We start from the raw sequence: 27068 nt of genomic DNA, 5'->3' as shown, positions 1-27068 counted from the left end.
CAGTGACCTTGTTAAAAGCGAAAATATATAAAAACACAATAGTTATCAATCAATCTACACATTTCACAAGAAACCTAAATATCCCTGACGTCCCACCTTCAAACACAGCCTCATTTGGCCATCCATGAAAAAGCTACTTAACCTCCGACTTTTCTATAGGAATACATACTTCTTATGGGCAATGTGCTAGTAATATCAAATTATGAAACACAATATAAATAAAAATTCAGATTCACAAATGTGAGCACACATTAGTGTCCAACAATGGATAAAGTAACCGATAGAAATAGGATGTCCCAAATGGTCCCTAGCTGGTCAAATTAGTGGAGAAATGCTGTATAAACAAGGAAATACATAAATGTGATGTCATTCAGTGATTTGCGCTGGAGCCTATTTCAAGTCTAGATCTACAGTTTACAATCTGTGCCATGTTTTCTGCAGGGGACTAGGACCTTTCAAATAAAGAGTGTAGGGTATTACCTTTCACACACTAGGAACAGGCCCACTACCTCATACTGGCTCCAAGGCTTACTTACTAAATACACAACAGTGCATATTTATGGAAACTGTTTTTGTTGGAGACCCACCCTACCATAGGAGACTAGAAAAGTGGTGAAGTTCAATTCAAAAGCTCCTTTTGCCTATCAAAATAAATACCACAACGGGCTACTGGTGCAGGGTTTGCCCCGCCACTCAGTCTGGCAGTGAAGAACTGTTCTGCAGAATGAAAGGCAGCAGACCAGGCAGAGAAAGAGGTTGGTGTGTTTACCAGGCAAACTACAACTCATTAACCAACATCACGGCAAAAAGCAGACACGGGCGAAGCTTCACACATGACAGCCTCTACACTTGGCTTGACTCAGCATTTGACTTACAGTTATAACAATGAAACCAATGAAGCAACCAATTAGATTTGAAGTTTGGTGGGTCCTGCAAGAAAAATGGTGGGATCCTTAACAACACGTCAATAGGATGACTGCTGGCTCCCTGAGCTTCTCTCCATAAAAGTTGAGATGTGATAAACTGTGTTAACAGTTAACATCTTATTTTATAATTTGAATTGACAACCACAGAACACACCAGTAATACATTATGTAATCTACATCCAGAGGTCTGGGGTTTAGGTGACTGCTACATCTAGCTTTGAGCAGCGGACACCAAAACCCAACCTCAGGAAAAGAGCATCCATTAGCACAGACAGGTTAAACTTGTTGGTCGCTTTTACAATACTAAGTTAATGAAAAATGTAACACACAGTCTAACCATCTAGTCAACTGCCTTGGAGTCCTGCTCTTGTCTGTGCAACTGAGCTCTGTAAGCACTGAGAACTGATCAGTTTAACTGATATGAAGAATCAAATTCAGATGAGGCTTGAAGATGGGGGAGACTACAGATAAGGTAGAGAGGAGAACTGTCAGATTTAGGGTGTACACTGTGATGAACCTATTCATAGAGAACAGAGACATCAACGGGTGCTAACAAATCCTGGCAAGAGGATCAGAGCTGTTGTTAATGTGAGTGTTGAAATCACGACTGATCAAATAAGATTGGAGTCAGTTAATACTGTAAGGACTGATTTAATAGTATAATAATTAAAAATAATATCAGCTGCTGCATGTGTGGAGATGAAGCATTTTCTGGATGTGTGAACAAATTTGTCATTTTGATGTGTGTTTTGTTGACACTCATTTCGTGCTTGTGTACTATGGACAGTTGTATGTGATATTTGGGGGATTACAAACAAACTCACCAAATCAAATGGGAGCCATAATCCCAGATAATCCTATAGAAACCTCTGCATCTCCAAAAACCAGTCAGTCATCTGGCTAGCTAGCTTCATCAGCCTGCAGCTCTGACAGCCTTACAGTCAGTCAGTCAACCAGCCAGCCGGGCTGTCCTTCACTTTGTGCCCTTAATACACTATAGAGCAACAAACCGACTATTAAGAGAGGTATAACTATCAGATTAGTAAGTAAAGAAAAAGTATCCATAGAATGTCCAATATTGAGCTCCTTTTACCATTTAGCCATTTAGCTCAGGTCATACATTCTGTGGAATGAGGTATTTGTGAATGCTTTATATTATCTATTTCTGACTACTGTATATGCACCTTGCTACTAATATGCACTATACTGTACTATATCCCATTCCATGTACTGATTCCTACTGTGCTTAATGACAATAAAGTTTAACCTAAACTAAGTAGGCTGAGATCACGAGATGTTAATATAGTTGCGTGGAAATTGGAGACAATTTATCCAAACGCTAAATCTTTATGCTGAAGAATAATAAGGTTCACAGGTAACTGAATAAAAAAAATAAAACTAAAAACAGGGCCAAAGTGAATTTATGTAAAATGCCAGTGAAAAATGCAGCTGTTGATGTGACTCTTTACTGCTGTCTGACAAAGGGGGGTCAGGTCATGGCTTATTCATGGTGCAGGGTGTCAAGTTGAGGATGATTGTTTAATTTATATATCAATTACATCTTTCACTTTTTAATTTGAAAGGGATATCCATTTATGTGTTAGATTGTGCTGACCGGACATGGATGGATGGATGGATGGATGGAGGGATGGATGGATACCTGTTCTCATTTTAACATGACGTTCCGTGGATTTACTGTAATATGCTTTACAAATCCGATCAATAAATCAAGAGAACGTTTCATATTTCCGACAGCACGTGAAGGCAGCTGCAGCCCTGCTGCCTGCAGATTCAGGGAGAAAAGGCTCTTTTTTGTGCTCTTGGCTCCTGATTGGCTAAGCGTGCTGGAGAAGGGGGCGGGGCTTGTGTGTGAGTCCTGGCACCAGTCTGCTCTGTAAGCAGTGAAAGGTGGAGAGATTTTCACCATCACACACTGTGACTGTCACACGCGCACACACGCACGCAGCTTCAGACCCGGGACACATCGAGACGGTGAGTAGACTAACCTATCTGAACATTTACATCCGAGAGACGAGGTGTCATCGCGTGATTAGCGTTGTTTACTGTGTCCTCGCGCTACGCCATCCTCTCGTGCCTCACTGAATGAATGATGAAATTCATGTCATATTTATAGCGTTATTTAGGTCTCGCGCTGCAGTGGCATGGATATGGGCCTATAATTAGCTTTTTATATGGCGGACCTGCAGACTGTCATTGTGGTGCGCGGTGCTCCCCATCACAATGGCAGAAGGGAGTGGGCGTGTGAAGGGGATCACTGTGTCTCATGCGGAGCTCTGTGGATTCGTGTCTCTTTGTTATGGTGGTGCCGCAGTCGGGATGGTACACCCCTCCTGCTGAAAAACCACCAGGCTGTAGTACTACTCCAAAGATACTCCCGTTATCATCCTGCATGAGCTCAGTGCTCCTCAATATTCATTAATAAGTGTGCAGTTTGCTCATTCCATATCATGTACTTTAGACTTTATCTCTTTTACTTAATATTCCAATAAGGGACTGCTGTTTGTCTCTGTGATATTTAGGACAGGAGCATATTTCCCCCACAGCAGTCAGGTGCAGCTCCACAGGCCTTGTTATATAAAGGCTTTTTTCTGATGTTACTGAGCCCATACGCCAGTTTTGGTAAGAGTCTGCGATGTTCTATAGGGACTAAGCCTGTCGTTATACAATAAACCCCCCACCCCCCGCAACACACATATCCACACATGCTGTATCCTGTGTCTCTATGTGGATTAGTACACATTGTTCCATCTCTGCTCATGTATTTCTCTCTCTGGCTGCTTCTTCGCTTTGATCTTCGGTCCGTTTGTCGTTGGAAATGGAACATGTGTCGTTTGAGGATGATAATTGCATTGTAAACTCATTAATACACGTGCACAGACGGACTGCAGGATTACTCTCAGAGTGGTAACATCTTCATTGTCCGTTTGAAGAAGAAGTGGCTCTGAAGTTGGAGTGAACATCACAGTGTCTGTTCTGCATCTGCTTATAAAATCCAACACACATGGGTGCAGGGCGTCAAGTTAAGGATGACTGTTTAATTTATAGTTTGCGCTGACGTGACATGGGTTTTCAGATTGTATTTTTCTTTTTATTACTATGTCATGTGATTTGGTCATGACCCTCCAAAGAGGATGGATGGATGGATGGATGGATAGATATCTGTTGTCATTTTGCTTCCATTGAAGGGTAACACCATCAGTTTTACAAATTATAGTGTGTTTACGGTTCTGAGTGAGGCTTTATATGACTTTTTTTTTGTTTTCATAAGCAATTTACTCCATAAGACCTGGAAACACACTTTAATGTGGAAAATTGGTGGAGTTACCCTTTTATGGATAAGTTGTTAACTATTAAATTAATCAACTATTTTGAAAATCAATGAATTTTTTTTTTTGACAAAATGTCTAAATTCTCTTGTTCCAGCTTCTTACATATGAAAATGACCTGGTTTGTCCTTTGAATTTCTGAATATCTTTGGTTTGTGGACCAAAAACATTTTGGGATGTCATCTTGGGCTCTGGGAATCACTGATCTGTATTTCATAGACCAGACGATTAGTCGAGAAAGTAATCAACAGATTTATCAACATTGAAAGTTATTGCTAGTTGCAACCCTATTCTGGAGTCTTCATCTTATGCAATAATGCAATCTGACATATTATCTTTGGACGATTTAGGGTCTAGTCAAGAATTTAAAATCATTTCTGTGGGTCAGGGGACAATGCTTTGTGCTGATGGACTTGCTGCTGGCTCCTGCAGGGGTGAAGAGATCATTTTTCTGACACTGTGTTTGAGTAGGATTGTTTGTCTGTCCAGCTCTGCCTACTTGTTGCCTTGTTACAGCCTGACCCTGTCTCTGTCACTCATCTGTCACTCTGTATTTAATTTAAACATCCTCTTGAGTTTGCATTATTCATTTTTGTGGCATAACTGCTAGGCATAACTAAAATGTCTCAATATGTGATGATAGACCAAAACATTATTTTCATATGTGTATGAATAGATAAACATTATGGTAGAGAGCAATTCATATTTTGATATTATGTTATGTTTTATTATTATGTATGTGGACATTTTCTGTAGAGCTGTGATGATCAGTTGATTGATTGATTGATTAGTTGAATGAAAGAAAATGATTTGCCAAATATGATTATAATTCAATCCTTTCAGTCCTTTACGAAAAATAATGACTGTAATGTTTGGACAAATTGAAAGTGGAAGCTGTGACCATTAGGCGATTTGAGGGGGATACCATCCCTGCTGAAAAATGGCCAAAATGCATCTCCCTTGTTAACCCTCTCCATTAGCAGTTGAAAGAGTGCAGGGACGGAGGGGTTGTTTAATTGAATATATTTGTTTAGTGTGCCTGATTTACTGATCCTCCTCACACCTCCTCCTTACAAAGGTTAGAATCTATTGTACCGATCATGGTTCTGAAACCGAAAGAACCACATTTAATTCGCTATTCGCGCGTGAATGACAGAAATAAAACGAACAACAAATTACTTCAGGCCATGACTATTATTTTCATTATCAAATCAATGAAAATCAGAAAATAGAAAAAAAAATGCTATTTTTTATTTTATTTTTTATAACCAAAGAAGTACAAACTTACTATAATGTGAATGCATGAAACGCAGCAACTCCCACATTTTTCCCATCTCGGTACCACAGCCCAATGATTCTGTACATGTCTTTGGCCACCTCCAGTTTTCTTGTCTTTTCTTTTTGTGCCAGTGCCTGAGCGTCTCTCCCGTCCATCTGACTGGTGACCTAATGTCAAAAATATAACATAATCCAGCTGCAAAATTTGTTTTTGAATTATTTTATTTTGCTTTTTTTCACACTAATTTAAACTATGCTTTCATATGCAAGTGGAATAAAAACACAATTCTGTAGAAAAACAACACAAGTTGACTTTTATTTTGAAGTAGACTAGTCACAGGAAATACAATTTCTTCAGTTTGCAACACTGATACTGCATCTACAGAGCAAAACATTAGTCATTTTCAGAATTTGAGGACAGCATATCGATTTTATATGTCTGGGAGTAGTTTTATTCAGTTTGTGGGAGTCATGGACAAGAAGGAGCTGTTTGATGAAGCGCTACAGGAATTCATTATCAAGTTACCTGTTATGAGCTGAAATCCAACATATTGCCAAACAGGCGCATTTGCTTTTCGCTTAGAAAACGAATCCTCTGCCATCATCTTATCAGTTAGCGGTCTCCAAGCTAAAAATTTAAACGTGACGCCTGTTGTGCTGCAGCTCTGTTTCTGAGTAGACATCTCTGGTCAGATGTGTCTGTCATTCGACGGTAATTAATAAATTAATAGTCCTTTTTAATAAAAAAGCAAAATGCAGTTGGAGCGGTGGCCAAGTAATGTAATCGGTTTAAGTCCAACAACAGTGTAACACCGGGTTAACTACCACGCCAAGCCTAGTGCAAGGTTTAGATAAGTTAATTATTAAAAAAGAAGAAGATTTGCACTGTTAAAAACTACTGTGCATAAAGATTCTGTTGGCATTTTTATTGTATAATATGTAGAAAATATGCTGCTATGTGCTGGCAAGAAGTACAGAAGTACTGTACAAATACAAACAAATACTATAAAAGTACGTCATTTGTTAGTTCAGTGCAAGGTTTCAAACAGTCATTTAAGATTAAGAACTAGCTCTGCTAGTAGTTGCCAGGGGCAGCAAAGCCCACTTCCTGTGATGGCTTTTAGAGAAGCGAAGAATAATTGAATTCCAGTGTGTATTGTTAAGCAGAGCTAACAGAGCTAACTGGGAAGTAGCAGGGTCCCGTTTCTAAATTACTTGGTATCTGATCAGTGCATAGACTCATGTACTCGCCGATTTCGATACCTGCATTTTTGGCAGTCTCATTGCCATTTCTGCTACTGGTATTGGAATTTGAACAACTCTACAAACAAGTGACTGTTTTTTTTGCTTGTTTTGAAAAGTTCACAGAACCACCGTTTGAATTGTGCCTCTGCAAAATCTCCATTTGGTTGGCTGTGTAGCCCTAACACTTCGCACTTGATGTGTATTAGGATTCGTCTCTCTTCCAATGTCCAAGGCCTTGAACCCAAGCTTTTAAAACCACTGCTCCAACCCTGCCTAAGACTACAAGCAGGAAGTCAGATGGATTATCAGAGATGTTCTAATGCATGGCTGTTGTGATGCTGATGCCATAATTTCACTTTTGGGGATTGGTGGGATTACAAGCAATCCCTCCCAGATTAACAGTCAGGCAAGCAAGAAGTCCGGCAAGCAGATCTATCCAGGTATACCCCACATTTTCACTCGATTCTTTATGCGGTCAGGCCTTCAGTGTCACATAGGTTCCGATGAAACAGAAAGTAAAGTAGTCATCCAGCTGGTCAACAATTAACTGTTTAAGTAATTTTGCATCATAACACTTTACGTCACAATTAACTACTTTAAGAGGAAATGTGCCGGCTCTTCGGTCAACAAGTCAGCCAGGCAGAGGCAGTACAGTAGATATATGATCTAATAGTGGTGAAGCCCCCTCAGGCAATCTACGTCCTGATAGTAGTTTGTAAGATTATGTAACACTGGGGTCAAAACATGAAGTTATCTCTTCAGGTTTCTGCTTTATATCCACCAAGGGCTGTATGAATGAGCTACATGCCTCTGATAGAATCCTCCTACTGTATGGAAGTCTTCCTGAGATAGTGAAAAGGAGGAATGGAATGAAAAGATGATGAATGTGTAGATTGACTGGCAGTTTGAACTGAGGCAGTGAATTAAGATGTCACGGCCCAATGGTAACGGAGAACATTAAACCCTTACGTGCAGTATTTGAACATTCATTCAGACTGCTTTGCTTTGGATTAATGATTGCCTTATGACTGCACTAAAATACATTGTTCGATTTAGTGGGTTAAATTATTAGGTTTAATGTGGTTGTTGTCTCAAGGGACACTCAAAATTGTCAAACACTTACCATAAATCAGGCTTTACTCAAACATTAAAGACAAGTATCTTCACTTGACAGCCCTTTATTGTTCAATTATTGGGTCCATTACCCTTAAACCATTTTTATTACTAATAGATAATCACATCATGACCTTGATGCATTGGAAAGGATAGCATAAGATTTTTAGCTAGTGTTGTGACATATATTCAATATGTTAGTGAGTGCTGGATAGTAGCAATGTTACTGCCAAGGACAGAGAAGATAAACTGAGGCAAACTGCAGATAACCAGTGCCAAGGTAACAGTCTCACCCATACATGCTAGTGAAGACACAGTGAAGTTGGCCTAATGCTGTGCTGATGAGAATATGAGTGCAATCTGGTGCATCAGTTACTGTTGACAATGTGTCGGAAGACTTTCAGTACACTTAATTTGCAATAGTAATTTTGATTTATTATTGATGACCTCAGAAAATTACGTTCTGTTGGGAGCCATTTCTATTGCCACAGTGGAAACCCCTGCAAACATTGATTTGTCAGAGCATCATTGTGCAAACAGATCCTTCCTTTCATCAACTCTAGAGATGGTGATGAGGTTGCTATGTTTCTCATGCAGTTTGAACCTACTTTAGTTGTGGTTTCCATGGTAATCTTGCCTAGTTAACATTAAATCACCTTTGAAAATGAAAGGCTTGAAAGTTGATGAAAGTTCACTCCCTACACACTAATGTTGCTTTGTGACAGAGGCCCTGGCATTAACAGGAACCTCAGTGACTTAAGCCAAACGACAAAGCAGTGTGCCAATTAGGGCTGTGGACTTTAAATAGGCACATTAACCAGACACACACTTGGGATTTCAGAGGTTGGTGTTGGATGGGCCAGATACAACAGAAATCATTTAGTGCAACCATAACCGGCTAAAACTAGGTTAGAAATTAGTCTTTAGTCTTTAGTGTTTTATCATGTTATTTAGATTTTACATTTCAACCATCAGGTTTTGGTGTAAACTGGAACAAAATAGGGAAAGAATAAACCTGACTAGGGACCACAGGATTTCCTCAGACATTCTGAATGATTAAACTGCAGTTTTTCCATGTGCATGGCAAAAAACAAGGTCCTGTCTCACAGTCCATCTTGCGATGCAGCGACCCGGTTGGGAAACACCTTGAATCAGGATGCATCAGCAGACTTGTTATAAAAATGTGAACCTTTTGTGGTTTTGCTAAAGTTAAACAACAGTTTATTTGAACAATTTATAAAGTTTCCTCTAAACCTCGGGAGCGGTCTGAAAAAACAGTCGTGGCTCCAAGAGCCGCATACTATGCACTGTTTTGTTTCTTATAATCACGTCACGCAAGCAAAAGTCATTCACTGATCAAGGCCGTAAGAAGCGGTTGAGAGTTCATGAAGCTATAACTATTTTGTCAAAACAAATTGTTTGCTCCCAAATTTCTACAGCTCTCGTGACGCTTTACTAACACATCAGTGGGCATACTATACATGTTATACAAATTCTTGTTTATTCAGCTTTTTATGCATCTTGCTATATTGGAATGAGAAGCATCTAACTGTAAGTTAATAATGGCATCTATTACTGATATGCTTGCTCTATTGAGAAGCAGTTTCAGCAATAAATACCAAACAATTAAAGTGCACTACTATAATGACTGTCCCCCTGACTGACCTGAATGTATGTTAGAGATGCAGTAAACAGATCAGAGAGTTCAGAGGAAACAACAAAGGTCGTTCTCTCCTGCTGAGGGAAGAGGCAGAGATTCAGATCAGACCTGACATCATACGGTACAGTAGAGCCATAGAGGATGGGATGAGCGTGTGTCTTTTTCATTCTCATCATCCTCTCCCAGCGACCTTCCATCAGTGTGTGTTTGTGATTTGAATCAAGCAAAGGTCTTTTCTGTCCTGCTGATCACAGAGGCTGACATTCAGATCAGACCTGACATTGGATGATAAAACAGAGTAAAGGACAAAATGTACAAAATGTCCCCTACTATCAATTGTCTAAGAAACACTAAATGATAGCCCGTTTGCACAGGACAATAGCAGAAGCTCATGATTTAAGCTCAGAATTCAGAACAAGAAGTAACAAATCAGAGTTCACCTTATTTCTTTAAAAAGCCACATGGTCATCAAAAAATAAATAAAGGATGTGAATGGTAAATGCTATTTCTGACATTTACATATCAAATAAGTCCTGTATAATTTCCTGTGTTATTAGTACACTAACGTTGTTTTCGTTGATACTTCCATAACTTATGTTTATTTCGATCGATTTTTATTGTTCTAGGATTTTTAAGGAAATGATTTAATGCAAAATAAATAGAATAAAAATAGTTTTATCAGGGCTCAGGAGCAATGATGTCCCATTGACCCAGGAGCAAAAGACTTTGTATTTGGGGCGAACCGAGATCGTCCACAGGACCCCTCTTGGACAAATGGATTGTATATGTACAACTATCTCCAAGCAAATGACAACTGAACTCAGCACTGACTACAACTGTCTTCTTCAAGAAGTTACTGTGGTTATAATATCGCATAGGCACATATGTTCACACTGCTTTGTCGATGCTTAGCACTGACATGCTAATCAGCACAAGAGCTATGAAAGATATGACCCGCTCAAATTGGCAAGGAAGCAGTAGAACTCTTTCAAAAGTGCTACATTGTGAAACAACAAATCTGTGTTGAAAATCAGCAGGAAGGCTGGTTAGCTGTCAGCAGCAGGTGGGCAGCAGATGAGTCCTGCGTTGTGTTTGGCTACTGAAGCTGACAACTACAAAACCTTATAGCCTACAGATAATAGAGCTAAAAGTGACAACAGAGGGAACAGCTAACAGAGCTAAATGAGCTAACAGTAGTAGTAACTACAAAAAATAACACAGGTCTGCAAATGTTGATGTGTTTGCTCTCGTCCAGTCACATTATTCAGGGTTTCTTGGGCTACATTATGTCAGGACGAGTGTGTACGATGGTCGCTGAATGTGCAGCAGAGGCAGAACCACATATGACTGTGTTAGCAAAGTCAGAAATAAAAACTGTGTTGCCTTCCTCCCACACTCCAATGAAGAGATCACAGTGGGACTCTTGGAGCTGTAGTATAACCAGTCAGAGGAAGTAGAGAAATGAAATATGAGAAGATGCAATCTCATTCATTGTACTAAACTGTTCTCATTTCTCTTGCATCCCCTCATTCACTGACTCTCCTCCTCTGCGCTCTCTTAATTACCTTTATTATTATTGCTCACTTTGAAAAATAAACACGCCGAATATTTTTTGTTGTGAGTCAGCGGGCCGGTGGAATAAGCTGACTATCTGTACCTTCCTGTCATATACTGATGCTATGTGTATGTATGTATGTGTGTATGTGTGTGAGCTGTGCGTGTGTGCATCCGGAGAGGTTGGCACAGTGTGTCATCAGCAGTAATCTAAACTGCTGCTCATCGCAGACGCACTACGTGTGTGTGTGTGTGTGTGTTTGCGTGAGATTGTATTTGTGTGTCAGAGCTTGTGCCTGTCAAGAAGGAGACAGAGAGGAGCTGCTGAGTCACCATGGCGACTGGCTGGGCAGCCATGACAGGATTTTTTTAACTTGTTGCATGCTGTGAGTCTGAAAAAAAATGCTCTTAATGTCTAAATTACAGCCTTAGTGATGCATTTCTGTTTATTTTCACTTTGTCCTTAATATTTAATCACAGAAAAGGACTGATTCTCTAGTCACCATCCATGTTGTTGTTGCAGGTTTTATTAGCAGCATAAAAAAAGCCCAGAGGGAAGCCTTCCAGCATGCCTGACATGTCCATAAGTTTCAAAGTTGACATTTCTGAGCTAGCTAATAGAGTCCCAGACACATTGCAGCTGTCTAGATTGTAAACTCGCAACTAAATTAGGATACCCATTTATCCCCTGCGTTTGCTGTGCCTGTCATCTTAGACATCAGCTAACACAGGAGCAGTCCCACATCTTGGTATTCCTCTTGATTGTCATCTAACCATAGGCCTACAGATGAAATGAATATCCATCCTGACATATGAATGTAGCTGGTTTTAGACTGACGCAGTTTACATTTTCACAACCAGTGCCCACGTTGTGTAAATAGCAAATGTTCTTGTGCACCCCTGGGCGTGTTGGTCTTAAAGTCAGGTGTGGTCAGGTGCACTTCCTGCTATTTATAGGATGCATTATTCAGATAGTAAGATGCCCCGACAGGGGGACGTTCACACCACTCGTACAAGCGTTTCCACGAGCAGTCGTGTCACTGTTACAAATATTGTGACACATTTAAGTGGCAAAACTGAAAGCTGAAGCTCAACTTACAATTCAAAATAGATATCCCAGGATTTATTACAGAGACAGCTGCTTCATGACAAACCATTTTACTGTGAATCTGGACTGTGTGTGACCTTTTAATGCGTAGAAAAACACAGAACGTAGATTAAAGTTAAATACTAACTGATCCTGTCAGGAGTTTCAGACAGTCAAAATTATTTATCAGCTGTTCCTCATGCGCAAATGTACATATTCTATACCTGTAGGGATAAACATAATGGTTTCTGCTGCTGGGGGATCACTGCAGGCAGTGTCACTCATATTCTCCTCATTTAAGATGTACTTCACCCACCTGATCAATGGACTGAGAGCCACGCACACACAGAGGGATGCTCAGCAGCGCTCCTCCTCCTCCCCATTTAAATATCAGCTTATTTTCATACATTCAGTCAAATTGAGTTGTTGTTGATTGTAAGACAGCAGACGCAGAGGGTCCAGCAGGAGAGGACCACATACTCGTCCCTCAGTGATGAAGAGTGCCACAGTTTAATCGTAATTGAGAATGAGAGAGAGAGATTTGAGAGATTTAACTTTTTCCCATGGTTCCCTTACCATTGGGTACCTTTCTCAACTTTCAGGCACTGGTGTTGGGGGTATCAGGTGTGAACAGTACCCAACCCTATTAGAGTCAAGATTGACATGTTTTTTATGTTTTAATTCTAGTTTAGTTATATTATGTCAGTGCGGTGACTTAACACAGTTATTAGAACCCAAAGTATCTTTTTCTAAACCGAACCAAACTGCGACCAGTGGAAGCTGAAGGCCAGTGACCCAGCTGCTGAATCGGTAGTTTCCCTCATATTGACTGATTTGTGGCAGTGCGCCACAGAATCAACATTTTTGCGTTCCGTTTATACATTTTTTTAACGCTACTTAAAAGGGCAGCATTATCTTAAGCTGCTTAATACTCCACTTTGTTCACCAGCTCATCTTTACATTTGTTGGTCTTATTTCTTGTACCGTACAGGAAGTGTACATTGAGTTTACCATAGCTATTCTCACTCACAAGTTTGATTAGAGCAAAAAAACTGCAAAGTTGCAGGATACAGATACAATGTGCTGAAAGACGATCAAACACTCTTTAGAAAGCTGAGGGGAACAGGTGATATTTCTCTGTGAGTTCATCACTGTATGTGATATCTCAAGCCAAAATTATACTTTTTACATCCCCCAGTGATCAAGGAACCCAAGAAATGTAGCTTTCATCATGTAATATTTGTAATAAGGACAATTCAAATAAAGTTATCACAACTCTTGGTAGTTTTCCTTGTGTTTTCAATCCAACAATTGGATTGTTTGACAACAATTTTGACCAGGATAGTCCAGAATAAGTTTCACATGAAATAACTCATGCTCTTTAAATGTGAAGATCAGCTAGTTATAGCGGTGAATGGGTAGTTTTCTATCTTATAATGTGTCTTACAGCTGAAAACCCACTAGGTTATTGTTCCAGGTCACATACACTGAGGTCCAGCATTTGTTGTTACGACAAACGTCTTCGTTCTCCAGTGGTACACAATGTCAGGAAGTTTTGAGACAGAACCATGCATGTGCATTGTGCAGCATTTTTCCTACATTGAGGTAGCCATCCCTTCAACTGTTGCTGCTTAATGTCCCGATTCATTTTTGGATGACAAAAGCACAAACAGCCCCTGTTATTCTCTCGCACCCTCGCTCTCTCTCTCTCTCACACACACAGACACACACACACACACAGACACACACACACACGCTCTGTTCTCTTGTCTCGGTGTGTCTCTGTCTCTTAACCTGTGTGTGAACCCTGCAGCAGGCTGGACAACAAAATTGAAAATGCTGAGAGACTGGGTGCTCTTGTCTGCACTGTTTTCACATTTACTTATCGTGTACGCTGAGCTGAAAAAGGTCAGAGACACTTTACATAATGCAATCCTCGTGAAATGTATCGATAAACAACTGACACCAGCATATGTAGAGCGAAAGATATCGTTGATATAAACACGAATTGACGATAAAAATCACATGTTGTGGGTACATGTTTTTTACGGTTCAGAGCGATGGAGATGATTCTTTATTGTGCTTTCAATGGGCAACAAGCTCTTGAATGCAGGAAGAAACAGCTCCCCGGGGTAATTCACTTTTTCATTCACTGTTGTTACATCATTTGCAGATTGTACTGTGACGTATCACTGAGCTGGACTGACCTGCGCCAAGGCTGTAAAGCTAAGTCGTCTCACACTGTTGTGTAAAAAGAGCTGTGCTCTGCTGTGGGGCTGAATGATAATGACTTGTGCCATATTTTAGTGTGTATGTGTTTTTGGCTTAATTTAATCACTGATGTCTATCTTCAAACAGATCAGTCGGGCTATCGACAAGTTGAGATTGCTGTTGTTTTGAGAGTAATTGATAGTGGTAAGGAAGACTTGTCTCAAGCCCATTCCTCTAAACTGTGAGCATCCACTTCTTTGATTATCCAGAAGGCAGCGTTGAGCAGACAATAATCCCATCATCATATTGGACCTCATGCAAGAAGCACCCATACTAACAGATTAATTTTTATATATATCTAATGTCTTCAGTGTTTCCCCTAGAATTTTTTTCAGGCCCGGTGGTACCCAACGAAAAAACCCTAAACAGACGAGACACGAAATACAGCAATTACAAACATTTACATAAAAAATCATTGTAGGCCTATATTGCTGAATGATATCACTTAAATGAAATCATTAGGCTTAATCTAACCTTTAATCAAAGTTGCATGGGCCTGAAAGGCTGCAGCGTGGTGGTCTGAACCCATATGGGCATCAAGCACATCTTTTCTGTACATTGCAGAAGGGATCTCAATGAAAACCCTCTGGGATGGTCCTCTTTTAACGGGCTGCTTATGCTGACGGCATAAGTGACAAAACTTCCCTGCACATAATTTAGATTCTATCAGTTATAAATATATTTTTTAACAAACACGTACGTTTTTTATTCATTTTATTATAACAGAGTTACATACTTTTGACAATGCCTGGGAAAACTAGCCTATTGTCTGGGTTAGTTTCATCATTATTGCTTACCAAAAAAAAAAAAGAGAGAGGGAGAAGCTCCTCAATCAGAACAAAAATATAAGCTAAACAACAAATTGTAAACTCACCATGGGGAGTGTGGTACAACCAAGGGCTGTAGTTATGGTCATTAAGCCATTCGGGATCCCAGCCAGATGTTCTGTGTTTAGCTGTATTTTTTTTTTTGCTGGGTCAACGTTACCAGTTGGTCCGGGCCCGCGGTCACCCTTCGGACAGGGGTCGGCAGTCGGACCGGTGTCAGGGGCAGTAATGCTCCTCGAGCAGCCCCCCTCTCCACTGCAATCTGCCCCCCTTTCTTCCATCTCACCTGCACCTGTCATTTTTTCTGGAGTTGCCTCTGTTACTCTCCCTTCATCTATTTTCCTTGGCTCCGGAGTCCGGCAGAAGAATTTCTTTATATTAAGTTGTCTGTCACCCGCGATATTTTTTTCTTTTCTTCGGCAGCGCCATAGTTGGTTAGCTAACAAACCTTAAACATCCCAGAATATATGCCCGCACTCTCAGCAGTGGTACTCGCATCGTTACTAGGCAACGAAGCAGGTTGACTCACCTTGCGCTGCAGAGAGGCGCTCCTAATGTAAATGATTATTGATTTATGAATGAATTGATAGGTGGCTTATTTTTGGCGTATTGATTTTTTTTTGGCCTGGCGGCAGGTCTTCCTACTGTACAATGGTAGGGGAAACACTGGTCTTCCTCGTTCAACTTTATTAATTACAAGTTGGAACAGGGGAAAGTTGGGACAGGGGAAACCGAAGACTGGGAAAGTTGTGGAATGTTTCAAAAACGCCTGTTTGGAACATTCCACAGATCAACAGGTTTATTGGTAACAGGTGATAGAATCATAACTGAGTTTCATAGGAGCATCCTCGAAAAGCTCGGTTGTTCACAAGCAGGGATGGCCCGATGGTAGCCTACCACTTTGTTAAACACATGATTGTATGAAGTATATTACTGATTGGGCTCAGACACACTTAGGACACTGTAGGACTGTTGTTGAAAAACACAGTTTACAAACAACTGTATTCTCATCCATATACAGAAAATATTTATGCACAGAATCCCAATTTTTTTTGACTAAAAATTCAACAGAACGTGTCATCATGCCAATTTACAGAAAGTTTGTTTTGCATGTTGATTGCACATATTTTTTGCAAAATGCATTTGAATGCTTTTTCAATCACAATAATGTAGGATCACATTAAGTGGGAAAAGTTGGAAGTTTGGAAAAAGCACTTAATGACAACCAGTATGATTGATTAATACGTTCAATGATATTTCTTGCCTCAGCTGCCTGGGTGTTTCATTCGTCCGTTTTTTAAAATAAGCAAATATGATTAATGCCTTTGATGCATGAAGCATACATTTTTACATCTTGTATCTGTTGTTTTAGAATATTTTGAAATACTAAAGAAAACATGTACAGTTGTAAATTCCTGCTACATTATTTTGCTTTGTCCAACTATGTTTACTACTTTTTAGCAGCTACACTGTTGGCTAGTAACAGGTTAGGAAGTTGTTGTAGTTTTCTGCGAAGACGAGCTCTTTGTCACTGTGCTGGGTATGTAAGTGGCAGAACCAACTCAACAGCAATTTTTCTGCATAATCAGACTTAGTTGCACATGTTATGTTTGTATCAGTCACCACTAGGGACGTAATGATATACAGTCTTACCGTCATGGGACACTGACAACGTCTACCTACATTTCATGCACTCATTCATTCATGGTTTTGTTTTGTTTGAAAAGCAGAGGGTGCAAATATACTGTTTAAGAAGACTTGTGTTAGTATGGGTCCCACCATCCCACTTCTCATAAGACCCTCGAGGCTTGTTAGGTGAAGAAAACTGGCCTTCTCTTTTTATCATTATTATTCAAGGCCACTGTTTAAGTCATCTTTTTTCTGCGTAATATCATGATAGACATGGTATTTATCACATGTGCCCTGTATAAAAGTGCTTTAAAAGTGCTTTACTTTGTATATTTTATTTTTCGGCTGTGTATATTTCTTTATTACACTGTTGGCATTCTGTGGACAGCAAAGGAAGAATTTCATTGCATAATTGAACATGTTTCTTTACTGTGCATATGACGATAAACACTTTGAATCTTGAATCTTGAGTCGTATTGAGGACTATTCATGATGATATTGTACCCTGAGTTTTTGGTATCTTTGCATCCCTAGTTTTTATGGTACAGTCATATGTTTGATTTCCTGCCAATCTGTAGCATTTGCGTGTTTTTATATGTGTGTGCAATTTGTGTGTGTGTATATGTGCATGTGTGTATGTGTGTATGCTTGCATGAGAGATGTCAGTGTTCTGGAGGATCAGATGATTATGTAGCAGACGGTTGGGTTCAGTGAGGGAGAGGTGCAGGATGCTGCAGCGGGGGATTGTGGGTACAGGGATAGTTTTTAATCTCTCAGAGTGCAACAGCTGTTTCGCCCAACCCCTCATCATCATCATCGTCATCATCATCATCATCTCTCTCTCTCTCACACTCTCTCTTCTCTCTCTCTCTCTCTCTCTCTCTGTCACTCACTCACTCACTCACTCAGACACTCACACACACACACACACACATACATACATACATACATACACACACACACACACAGAGCTTTGTACTGACTACCAGTTACATCATAAGACCTGTGTTATCTTGATATAATACATTTCTCCTGTCAAGGTTGACCAAACATGTGTGAACGTACTGTACCAATGCTTAATAGCATATGCTTGGCTGTGTTGGTCAGACCAATTTTATTGGATGATTATCATGACCTAAAGAAGTAGTTCGACATATATAGACATTTTTAAAATAAAAATGCTCTTAATCAAATTCATCTCAACTTTGTTTATAGTGTGTTATATCAGTTTTTTTGACAAAACATCCGTTATATAAGTGGAGGGAGGTGAGTAAGTGTCTTTGTAAACATAAATATCTGTCGTTTCAATATGATTACTGCAACCTACTATGAGAAAGCGAGAACAGAAAGAAACACAATTATTTGTGCACACACGTTATTTATATGATATTATCATGTCAATATTTAATTTTTTAAAATATCATGACCATCTTTATAATACCAGTTATCGATGACACCCCTAACTGAAATTGACTTGTAAATGGCCTTGCATTTATATAGCGCTTTTCCATTCTACTGACCAGCCAAAGCACTTTACAATATTTGCCATTCATCCATTCACACACACACATTCATACACTGATGACAGAGGCCGCCATGCAAGGTGCTAACTGCACATCAGGAGTAGAGTTCTCAACGGGCCTGAAAATTATGACCTGAGCCGACCCGACCCGGCCCGCAGGTTTTTAAGCCCGAACGCAACGCAGCCCGACACACCAGCATGAATTGTCTGCCCGAACCGGGCCCGAACCCGACCCCCCGCACGCCTGCATTGTTTTCCTCATACACTTGTTATCGTGTCAGGTCTGCGTCTGCCCCTCCCCATGAAACAGGCAGCCAGACTTACTCTTCATCACACGTGAACAGCGATGATTCACAGAACAAACAATATATAATTTACAACCTGCAAGAATGTGTTTTATGAAATGTGTTTTATAAAAAAGGAAGCCCGAGGCCCTACCTGACCCGGCTCATTTGCGTATTTTTTCGGCCCGACCCGTTGAGAGCTCTAATCAGGAGCAATTTGGGGTTCAGTATCTTGCTCAAGGACACTTAGACATGCAGCTCAGGATTGACCTTCCGATCACTTGACAACCCGCTCTACCCGAGCTACAGCTGCCCCGCCCCCTGAAACACCAACTAAAGCAACAGCAACCAGTTTGTATTGCAAATATTCTTGTACAAATATATCTTTTACAAATTTCATTCTGGTGCACATATGAAGTATGTTGGTTGTACTGACAGATTATTAAGGTTTCAGCTAACTTTGTCATGGTGTGGATATTACTAATTTATGTTGTAATGTAGTCTCATATGTAACTCTTACCCCTCGATTCCACCAGATATGTGTCCAGTCCAGCTCCGGTAAGTCATGGCTCCACCACGGCAGTGGAGGTGATAGGATTTGCTCTAGACTATGTGTTAACTTCCACCGGGTCTGCAGTGCTGCGTATCTGCTTCATCCCAGCTGAACGGAGCACGATGCAGCAATTCAGCACAGAGCAGAAAAGTCATGCACTAAAACAACAACATGACATCCGGTTAATTTTCATAATAAAACACTCCATGTTAACGCCAGTTCAAATATCACAAAAAAGAGACAAATATAAGCACTCATTCAAATCCTTCGGTTAGGAACGCTTCATGTTGTTGTGTTTATTACACATACCTATAACTGCAGTGGTGTGTGATTATGTGACTATATGATTATCGTGGAAACTCCTTGGTCTTGCAACTCCAGCTGTCCGCAGTGCTGCACTGTGCCGGACTCAAAACGCAGCTGGTGGAGGCTGCTGGATGAAGGAGGACGGAGCTGGAATGCAGCGGACATGTATTCAGTGGAATCTTTAGGTTAGTCATATCTGCTCTGCTTTCATTGATGTTTTTGGTTTTTTTGGCAACTTGAGGACAGCGATCAGACTGAAAAAAACACGACACTTGCATATTATCACCCTATCAAGTTGTTAAACAGGTAAATAAGTCACATTTACCTTTTAACGTATATACACCATTAGCCACAACATTTAACCCACTGGTGGACAGGTGATATGAGTAACATCTCTTTACAATGCAATGTTCCCCTGGGTCCTTGCATACGCGCGACTGCCTTGATACACATCAAACCCTCAGTGCAACAGTTCTCCTTGATGGCAGTGGTCCCCCCAGCCCGACAGTGCGCCCTGACTTACCACAAAAACTGCTCAGGAAGGGAAATACATGAGGAGCCTCTAGATTCCCAAGATCCCAATCAGATCGAACATCTTTGGGACCCGCTAGAACATGTCCTATCCATGGAGGCCCTGCCCACCAACATACATCGACAAACGTCCCGGTGCCAGACACCACAGGACACCTGCACAAGTCTTATGTGTTGACAGGTTAGAGCTGTTAAGTTGCACAAGGGGAACATGCACAATATTAGGTATGTGTTGTTAGTGTTGTGGCTAAGCAGTCTATGAACCTCCATAGTCACATACATGTTACATTTTGTCTAGGGGAAGAACACTGCATGTTATATTGTTGTTGGTAAGTCAGAAAGTAATTGTAGATCCACTGTTTAGTTATCTGTGTGTAGGATTAGTTGAAATACTTAATATTGTCTAGATACCTTTTGTGTAAACTATTGTGGAACTGTTAGTGCTGAGTGGCCATTAGCCAGTTTCGGCCAACTCAGTTGTGGTGAATAGGCTTGATTGTAAGGAGGAGCTAAACCTGCATGAGGTAAATCTAGCACTTTAGTCACTACAGCATCAGCTGCAGCATCAGGACAGCTGAATGAAGACGAACAAAGACTTAGGGAGTCTCCCTGCGGAAGTCCAAATAACTGTCCACCACCCAATCGCAGCCATAAGTCCTACCCAGTCCAAGCCAGGACATCAAACCGGAGAATATTTCACTGGAGACCCATTGCTTGAGGCTTTAACCCAGCCAATCTCTGTTACCCAACATTCTCCATCAACGCTGAACTTGAAGTACTAGGGAGGCTATGGAACTGCAAGTCTGCAGTCAAGTAGGCAGACACCATTTCAGCCTATGCCTTCCTGCAGACTGTCTTCTTCCTGGCCCTTACGGAGACCTGGATCACCCCAGAAAACACTGCCACTCCAGTTGCCCTCTCAACTGCCTACTCATTTTCACACTCCCCAAGACAAACAGGTCGAGGAGGAGGAACTGGACCCCTCATCTCACCCATGTGTGCCTGCCAGCTCCTTCCCCTGGACCACCTACCAATATCTACTTTTGAATTCCACCCTGTCTATGTCACCCTTCCTTTCAAGCTCAACATTGTGGTGATCTATTGCCCTCCTGGTCGCCTCTGTGACTTCTTTGATGAGACAGACGCCCTACAAGGCTGCTCCCCTGATGATGGCACACCACTTGTTGTCCTGGGTGACTTCAACATCCACCCAGAGAAGCTACACTCGTCTGAATTCATTGACTTCTTCTCCACATTTGACCTCACACTCTCCCCCTCCTCACCCTCCATCCCACTTTGTCCCTTTCTCTCTCCCCTTGAAGTCCACCACCTCCTTCGCCCCTGCACCTCACATAGTCACCACCTGCCGCAACCTGAAATCCCTCTCTCCCTACACTCTCTACTCAACTGTTCTTTCCTCACTGCCATCCACAGAACAGTTCTCTCTAATGTCTACCTAGGAATCCTCCTCCACTCTGTTATCTTTCCTCCCCTCCTCTTTAGATACTTTCTGTGCCCTCACCTCCCGACCAGCGCAATCATCCTGTCCCCTGAAGATGTTATCACCCTAGTTACATCTAGATATGCCACCGCCCTTGACTCGATTCCCTCCTCCCTTCTCGATGACTTCTCACAAGACACCTTGCCATTCCTCACCACCCTGATCAACTCCTCCCTCACTTCAGGCCTTATTACAGCTGCCTTCAAGACAGCTACAGTAAAGCCACTCCTGAAGAAACCAACCCTAGACTCAGCTGACATCTGAAACTACAGACCTGTATCTCCTATTTTATTCCTCTCTAAAACCCTGGAACCAGATGTCCTCCTATATCTTTCACAAAACAAAACTCCTTGACCCCAATCAGTCAGGCTTCAGGACACAGTCAAACACCACATCCTCCTCTCCACTTCGGCTGAACTAGCATCACTGACTCTGCTTAAACCTGGTTTATATCATACCTGACAAATCACATCTTTCAGGTCATATGGAGTGACTCCTTGTCCAAACCCTGCTTTCTGGAAACTGGTGTCCCTCAAGGCTCCGTATTATGACCACTTCTATTTTCACTATACACTAGATCACTAGGCACATCCATGCTGCAGCATGCATCTCGGAATGTCTGGCGGACCTCTCCACTTGGAGAACTGCGCATCACCTCTAGCTCAACCTTTATAAAACTGAACGCCTTCACAGTATCGCCATCATTGACTGTGAGGAACCTTGGCGTAATCCTTGATGACAGACTGGAATAACATGATTTAAAAAAAAAAACCCTTCCTCACTGTCATCGAACCGACAAGTCAGATGTTGCTAATGGGTAGCCTTATGGAAGACTGTTTCCCACACATTGACTCATTTGTGGCGGTGTGCCACAGAATCAAGACCGACCATATTGCATTTCCTTGTTTTATTTACGCTACTTAAAAACGCATCGTATCCGTTCAGCAGCATTTCCTTTCCCTGCTCTCCCTCCGTCTCTCTGTCACTCACACATCTCACATACATCCCCTCCCCTCTGTGCACACCGCGTGTTTCTCCATGAAAACGACATCATCCATTGAATTAATAACGTGGAAGCTTGATATTTGGTGTAGGCGGCTGGCGGCTTTCATATCTCCACGCGCACAGAATCCGTAAAGATATTGATTGGTGCAGCTTTAGGATAATACAAAGCTATAGCCTATGTATGGAATACAATTCCAGTTTCCCAGAGAAGGGAAATGATCCTTGTAAATGTCTTCTGCATACAAAGCTCCTCCTGATCTTTTCTGTACACTGTAGTGAGGGCCTTGCTGAATGCTTCTTTATTCCTTTTTTGTAGGACTGAAGATTATCACGCTGTCTGAAAGGACTGAAAGTACAAGTAAAAATATCTGATTAATTACGTTTTAAACAAGTTTCTTCACTTAAATTGCCTTGATAAGTAAAAAATATACATTCATATTTAGAACAAAATAATCAGCTGTTGTGAGGAATGAGGGGCAGAATGAGTGAGAGAAAACAGAAGAGCAGCTCCAGTCCACTGAAAGTTCTAGCTTATGAAATCACTCCAATGGAGCGATAAAAATGGCAGAACAATAAGCTAAGAGGGGAATAGAGGTTAGAAAACCTCTATTTGGGATTGGTTAATTTTTGTATTGAAGTGATGGTATTATCAAGTGCATCGTGAGTGTGTGTGTGTGTGTGTGAGAGAGAGTGCTGTGTGGTTATGAGCCAAAATATGTGTGTTAAAGCACTTCAGTAACACAACTTCATAGGGAAATGTGTGTTTTAAGAGAAACATGAGACAAACTCAGGGGCAATAATAGAAAAATAAATTAATTCATTTGTGCAATTGAGTTGAAGCGAGAAATGAAGAGTGAAAACAGAGAACAAGACTGTTAAAGAGGTAAATAAGTGAAAGTGTGTGTGTTGTGTGTGAGGTATCTGCTGTTCTGTGTCCTTCTGAAACAATGGCCTACAGTTCCACTCACGGCCTGCTAACACTCTACTGTATGTCCTCATACTGGCTACTAGCCATATAGTGTGTGTGTGTTTGTGTGTGTATGTGTGTGTGTGTGTGTGTGTGTGTGTGCGTGTGTGTTTGTTCGGCTACAGTTGCAAGACAATGACAGCTTGTTTACTGGGGGGCTGGACTGAGGGATAAACAGAAACAGAGGGCAAAAAGAAAGAAGAGTTTGTTCAGTGGCTATGCTGTCACCATTTATGATTTATGTTTGTGGCGTTTAGCAGGTGGAGTGAAGAGTACATCCAACCCAAACTCAGTCTACAAGGTTGAGTTTAAGTTTTATTTTGAAATACTTGAACTCAAATTATTTGAGTTCAGTATAGAAGTTTGTTTTTAAAGTTTGTATTCTGTGTCAGTCTTTATTGTAATTTTCACAAATGTGGGACTGATACTGTGATCTCTTTCTTTTTTTCAGTTGTTGTAGATGGTATTAAGTTGATGTTGATATGGCTATCCAGCTCTTCCTATGTTTATTTCCATCTAGGAAACACAAAGTAAAACACCTCTTACAGATACTGTGTCTTTAGAACAACAAATGTCATACACTGTGTAACTTTGAGAAGTTTTTTTTTTCACTGTTGTGTTGCAGTCAGTGACAAAGAGGGAAATGATTGACATTCTCACAGCAGATGTTCCATATAAACATTTGCAACTCATCCAGTCTGCATCAGCATCAGCACTCCAGAAATGCAGCAATTCAATATAATTGACTACCTTGATCAACACATACTGGCAAGAGTCAGACTATCATGTTTTGGTGGATTATTTTGAAATCAGAATTCACTTATTTCCATGACAGGTTATGAATATTGACGTAGGGAAATGTTTTTAGATCCTGAGGGGATTTATGTTTGCTTCATTTCATTACTTATTTAGAGGTCACTGTTTATTCAACCCTGTATTTACTGCTGCATCAGGAGAAGTACCTGATTCATGATAAAGAGCTGCTTTAACATCAGGTGGAGTGCAAAGACAGTAGAGAAAGAAAAAGTCAGTCTTTTCATTTTTTTTTGTTTTTTCAGCCGTGATGCTATATACTATACAAAAAAGCATATATGTGACTGAGTTGTGTTTATCCAAAAAATAATGTAACCTCCACAGATTTCTACACATTCACACACTTTGACTTTTTGTTGAATTTTAAAGGAGTCATATTATGCAAATTTTCAAGTTCATTAATTTATTCTCGGTCACTACTTGAATAGGTTTACATGCCCTAACGTTCAAATAACATATGTATTTTCTCATATTGTCCAGTGCAGCAGCATTGTATTCCCCCTCTGTCTGAGTTGCTCTGCTTTAGCTCCTGTGGCTGAAAGGCCCCATTCCTGAATACTTGGTTTGGATACCTGACTAGGTACTTTCAGGGTGACGGCTGAATTGCGTCTGTACTACCGGTACCACTACATATTAAATCAACCATACCAAATTTCGGTACCTGAGAGCACATCTTTAGAGTAACATTATAGAGGGAAAGAGAGAGAGAAAGCAAAACATAGCCATTGATTATGTCTGAAATTCTTCACTAACTTTCTGTTTAGTTCACAAAAACAGTATGTTTTTATCATGTCTGAAACCTTTAGATTCTGCATTCTTTGATTCCCAAATCAATTTTATATAAGTTTATAAACTTAAACTTAGCCTGCTAGCTTGATGCTAACATATGATAAGAATTCCCCTTAACACGGTAACGGAGGTTAGCATTGCATCTGCAAAAAAAGAGAAATTTACAAAATGATCTGTTTTACCTCGCATACTCAACATACAATAAAACAATATATGTACTTATATTAACAGTCATATACAGTATTTAATATGCTGTGGAAACGAACCTCTACCAGCTGACTTGACACTATTAACTCAATCTGCTTCTATGGAACTTCAACACTGACCAGCTATAGCAAGCTGAAGGGCTAAAACTCAACTTTCTCAATCAGTGTTAATACAGGTGGAGACTTTACGAACCAGGAGAGGGCAGCATATACAGTACACATATATGTTTTATATCATATTTATTTTCATTCCACTAGTTTAGTGAGCAGGAACAGCTACATGTAGCATCTTATTTCATGAATTATACATTGTATTAGTTCTATTATTTATTTTATTTTCCAACTTAGAAAGACTGACTGACATGTGATTCGCATTACTTGAAATATGACTCATTAATGTTGTATAAATACAAGTAAATGATTTACCTGGTTAGAACTGAAATTACATTTTTGGTTTTGCAGAGAGACTATAGTATGGAAAATAAGGTACCGCTGGGTGCCAGTAACGAATTCCAGGTATAGGTACTGGAACAAGTATCAGTTCGAATGTGAATGGTACCCAATCCTACCGAATACAAACATATCATACAGTGCAACATGTGCCAGTGACTTTATCCATCTTTGTGATTTTTATTATAATCTGTGATCACACCTCTGCTCACCTGATTTGATGGGCTTGTAAAAGTTTTGAGATGGTAAGTCGCGTACAAATAATAAGTGTGATGGTCACTGGAAGGAAGAAGTGATGTGAAGTTTTATTCATGACACACAGGAAACTGTCAGAGTGGGTAAAGGAGAAAAACAACAAAAAGCAAAGGATAATAAAATAAACCTTTGCTTTTCTCTCCAGTAACAGGACTATGGACCTGAGCCTACGCGATGCACTGGGTGGGGGTGGAGGTGGGGTTCCAGGTGGGGCCCCTGCTGAAGCCCTGCTCAAAAGAGACTTTGTAGCCACGCTGGAGAAAGAAAGCTATGATGACAAAGTGGGAGAATCTGTCTCCAAGAGCGACTACCGACCTTTACTGGATGGAAAGGACACCAAGAGTGGTGAGTGTTTATGCGAAAATGTGAGGGGGGAGTTTGTTTTTCCAATGTTATGTTGATCCCTATAAGGAAGTTCTCTTTACTGGAGGATGCCAGAGGTCAGTTGGCTGATAGGCATTTAGAGAAATCAGCTGTTTGGATAATATGAATAATCACTTGGCTTAAATCGGAGTAGTAACTGACTTCTAGTTTCAGGTATTTGACTGCAGCATTTGTGTTCACTGCACTCTATAAGGACCATACCAGTGTTTTTCTATGTTTAAGCCAAATAAGTACACTTCGCTGAAACCTACTATCAGTGCTGGTCATTTCCCAAAGCATTCAGCCATATTTTTAGCTTTTGCAATATTTTAGCTTAATTTAAAAAGAAAAATCAGAAATGTTAGCAGATACCCCCACCTTAAAATTTAAAGCAATAACACACATGTTATGTGGCAGCAGCAGAATGGAGAAGCTCTGTTGTTGGATCTTTGGTTCATCACGTGAGTGCACCATCAGAAAAGATTCGCAGATCACTCCATCATTCTAACCCTATGCAACTTCTAAAATTAAGTAACTTATTAAGTAACAAAAAACAATATGGACATGTTTATCTATTGTTTTGAGC

General features: G+C 40.5%; 1 protein-coding gene across 5 annotated transcripts in view; it reads left to right on the top strand.

Moving 5' to 3' along the window:
• The first annotated feature begins 2770 nt into the window (after nt 1-2770).
• Nucleotides 2771-27068, top strand: part of map4l (microtubule associated protein 4 like) — a 103908-nt gene continuing 79610 nt past the window's right edge. For 2 of the 5 annotated variants that reach the window (XM_030404184.1, XM_030404181.1), the window contains exons 1-2: nt 2772-2918; nt 26265-26464. In XM_030404184.1, coding sequence (XP_030260044.1) covers nt 26275-26464 — 190 coding nt within the window. In that variant the 5' untranslated portion in view covers nt 2772-2918; nt 26265-26274. Of the gene's footprint in view, nt 2919-14383; nt 14626-26264; nt 26465-27068 lie in introns of all 5 variants that reach the window. The other 3 variants (XM_030404182.1, XM_030404183.1, XM_030404185.1) reach the window with 3 other exon arrangements.

This window comes from Sparus aurata, chromosome 21 (genome assembly GCF_900880675.1).
Source record: "Sparus aurata chromosome 21, fSpaAur1.1, whole genome shotgun sequence".
NCBI classification, from domain to species: domain Eukaryota; kingdom Metazoa; phylum Chordata; class Actinopteri; order Spariformes; family Sparidae; genus Sparus; species Sparus aurata.
This window is presented reverse-complemented; position numbering and strand designations above follow the sequence as displayed.